Source organism: Pelophylax lessonae, assembly GCF_965119305.1.
Source record: "Pelophylax lessonae genome assembly, chromosome: 2".
NCBI classification, from domain to species: domain Eukaryota; kingdom Metazoa; phylum Chordata; class Amphibia; order Anura; family Ranidae; genus Pelophylax; species Pelophylax lessonae.
The window spans coordinates 328,308,231-328,311,782 of record NC_138769.1 but is presented as its reverse complement, the minus strand read 5'-3'; the positions used below and the strand labels follow the sequence as shown (position 1 = coordinate 328,311,782).

The window sequence follows — 3,552 nt, the reverse complement described above, 5'->3', positions numbered from 1 at the left end:
CAATTTTCATAGTCATGAAAATAAAGAAAACTCTTTGAATGAGAAGGTGTGTCCAAACTTTTGGTCTGTACTGTGTGTGTGTGTGTGTATACTCCCGCTGTGATTATACACAGGGGGAGCCTATGGAAAGGTATCATGGACTCTGTCCGCTGGCACCCACCAATCCTCCTGCAGTGGGACAAAACGAGGCAAATCGCCGTTCTGACAGGAGGGAAGAGATTCAATTTGTGCCCCTGCAAAGCAGGAAATACAATCTCTTCCCCTAGAAAAAGCACCTCCCACAGTGTAGTAAAGCATTGGTTGGGCACACTGTTATCCCTCTGATTGCCCGTGGTGACCCCTTTCCAGCCACTGTCATTAGAACAGTGACAAGTGCACATATTTATTTTTTTTTTTTTTTTTTTTTTAGCACTGATCACTGTATGTGTGCGTCAAAACATCTGCCGCAATATTGCAGTCCCGCTAATCTATCCCATGGATTGTAGACTCTATAACGTTTGCGCAAAACAAATCAATATACGAATATTGAATATTTTTATTTTTTTTTTTCATTTTGTTTATTGGATATGTTTTATAGCAGAAATGATATATATTTTTTCAAAATCCAGTCTTTTTTTGTTATATAGTTACAGGTTGAAAAAAAGACACCAGTCCATCTGGCTCAACCAATAAACAAAAAACAGTAAAGAAAACGCAACCGTACAATCCCATATACACAATCCTATACCCGCAGTTGATCCAGAGGAAGGCGAAAAACCCCAGCAAAGCATGGTCCAATCGGAGGCAGTCAGATATTCCCTGGATCAACTTTACCTATACATATTAGTAGACAGTTATAATAATTACACCTAGCTAAGAATTCAGGCTTTTTTTAAAGCAATCTAGTGAGCTGGCCAGAACCACCTCTGGTGGGAGTCTATTCCACATTTCCACAGCTCTTACAGTGAAAAAACCTTTCCATTTTTTTGGGGGCAAAATCTTTTTCTCTACATAGTGCCCCCTTGTCCTCTGTGATGGCCTTAAGTTGATACTCACACCAAGTCCACTATATGGACCCCTTATGTATTTATACATGTTGATCATATTCCCCCTTAATCTCCTCTTCTCAAGAGAGAATAAATTCAGTTCCTTTAATCTTTCCTCATAGCTGAGCTCCTCCATGCCTCTTATCAACTTGGTTGCCCTTCTCTGCACTTTCTCCAGTTCCCCAATATTTTTTTGAGAACTGATCATCAATATTGAACTGTTTTATAACTCAAAAAATTAAAAATGCAGAGGTGAACAAATACCACCAAAAGAAAGCTCTATTTGAGGGGAAAAAGACTATTTTTAAGGTGCACCCAGCCTCTAAAAATGAAGCTTTGAGACTATTTTTACTTTTAGCACTGTTCCATTGATTGCTTTATCGCATTAGCAATTTACTAGTGGCTTTCACTTGTTCCCTGAGATGCTCTTCAATGTCCATCCAACCAATGTGCTCTAAGTATCATCTTTGAGATTATATTGTTTTCAGCATTTTGTCTTCATTTAACACCTTTCTTTTATTTATTTATTTTAGACAAGCTTTGGAGTTCCTCAGCAATGAAGGTCATATTTATTCTACCGTGGATGATGACCATTATAAGTCAACAGATGGTGATTAATCAAATGGAAGCCAAGAAAAAAACAATAGTAACCTTAGAGAAGTTTTGGCTGATTGCAAGAACAGACTCCCACAGCTGGTCGTTGCTGCCATTTGTTTTGCTTTTAGCAAGCTAAGCATAGTATATTGTCCACCACTTTTATTACTGAAAGACACACACATGATTACATATGAACCCTTGGAGGGAAATGGTGTAAATGTTGCTTATGTTCACCCATCTGGACCATATCCATGTAAAACTACCAGTTTATTTTTACTCTACTGATATCTGCATCAGCATAAAAGGATAATAGAACTTAGCTTCACTTTATATCTGCTAGATATGAGAATTGTTAATGAACTGGCTAAGTAGAGTGGATGGCATTCTTCATAGCAAGAACAGCTATTTACAAAGGTGCTCACAATGAATATTCATCTTCCTTCTAAAGATTATATATTGTTGATCCAGTTAAACTGTTTACTTAAAGTTTATCTGGGAACCATGTGTATGCAACTATAACTGGTATTGTGTGGGCAGTTTAACTCTTGATATGCTTCCAAAAGCTACATTTCCCATTTAGATTTGAAACCACCTTTTAATGTCTGTCTAATTCTCTAATATTCTTTTGTGTACAGACTATTCATAAGGATAGCACTCATAGCTGTTTTGTACTATGACACAAGGATTTTTCTCAATTTTTAATATTGTTTCAGTTTAACATTAGAATCTTTAAAAGATATGTAAATAAAACATGTATAATAAATTTGGATGATATAAATAGATTTTAGTCTTTTCTGTTCATTCATAGTTTATTTGTAACTACCCCATCCTGGTAAATAGTGTTGGAGGGCCTAGCTACAGTCAAAGGACTTCCAGCAAACCGATTCTGAATAAAATTATTCCAAAGGATTGACCTTAGTATGTGCCATTCTTTGTAAGGATATTGTGAGAAGCTAGAGCAGGGTCAATCTTTTTCATTCTAGACCAGGGAGGACAGGTTGAGTTTGCTGTAGCATCCACAATGTGAAAGTGCCACTTCTGTGCTTGTGTGCATTGTTCAGTATAAGGGAGTGCGACCAGAATATAATTATGGCATAGCTGGGTAATCTACTAGTTTCCTTTTATGGAGACTATTCATTGACCGCTATTGTTATGAGCATAATGTTTTTCAGCTGAGGTTTACCATTCATGGAGACAGGATATGCATTACCATTTACCAAATTAAAGCCCAATCTGTTCTGGGGAAAAAACAAGGTATAATCCATTTGGGTATACTAAACAGTTATGATATGTAGTTTTAAAACGTGTCAAAATTTGGGGGTATGGTGTTTAAAGTTTTTGACTTTGGTCATGATGGGAGTAGTTATGGCAGTAGTTAAATGGTTAACCTCAGTGCTTTCTGAAAAATAAACTTTGGGGTTTATTTAATAAAGCTGGAGAGTGCAAAATCAGGCTCACTTCTGCATAGAAACCAATCAGCTTCCAGGCTTTTTTGACAAAGCCTAATTGAACAAGCTGAGGTTAGAAGCTGATTGGTTTCTATGCAGATATAAGTCTCATTTTGCCCACTCTAACTTTAGTTAACCCTTTTGTGTTGTTTACATTGGGAGTGTGATGTCACCGCACACCCATTCTCTACAGAGGGTCCAGCAAAGCTATCATAGCTCTGCCCAGCCTTCCACGCAGCAGTCGATCACTGCTTTAGTGACTAACTGCAGGCTGATTGAAGCCAGCAATAGATGATTGATATCAGTGAGCTACAGCTGTAAATTCGAATTTAGAGGTCTGGATCAAATCTCTAATCGTATTCAGACCCCTCCCGAAGAAAAAGGGGAAATTTTGGTTGTTTTCTGCGCCCGGGAAGCACAGGTGGTGTGTAAAGCTACCCACCATATAAATGAATGACCCTACACAAATGTGCATGGGTATA

The 3,552-nt window shown here is 37.7% G+C and overlaps 1 protein-coding gene across 2 annotated transcripts in view; it reads left to right on the top strand.

The window, feature by feature from the left end:
- The window catches only part of RPA2 (replication protein A2), a 28,274-nt gene extending 26,463 nt beyond the window's left edge, over positions 1–1,811 (top strand). For both annotated transcript variants that reach the window (XM_082248525.1, XM_082248526.1), the window contains one exon: positions 1,559–1,811. In XM_082248525.1, the coding sequence (XP_082104651.1) occupies positions 1,559–1,643 (85 nt within the window). In that variant the 3' untranslated portion in view covers positions 1,644–1,811. The remainder of the gene's footprint in view (positions 1–1,558) is intronic.
- Positions 1,812–3,552: the final 1,741 nt, after the last annotated feature.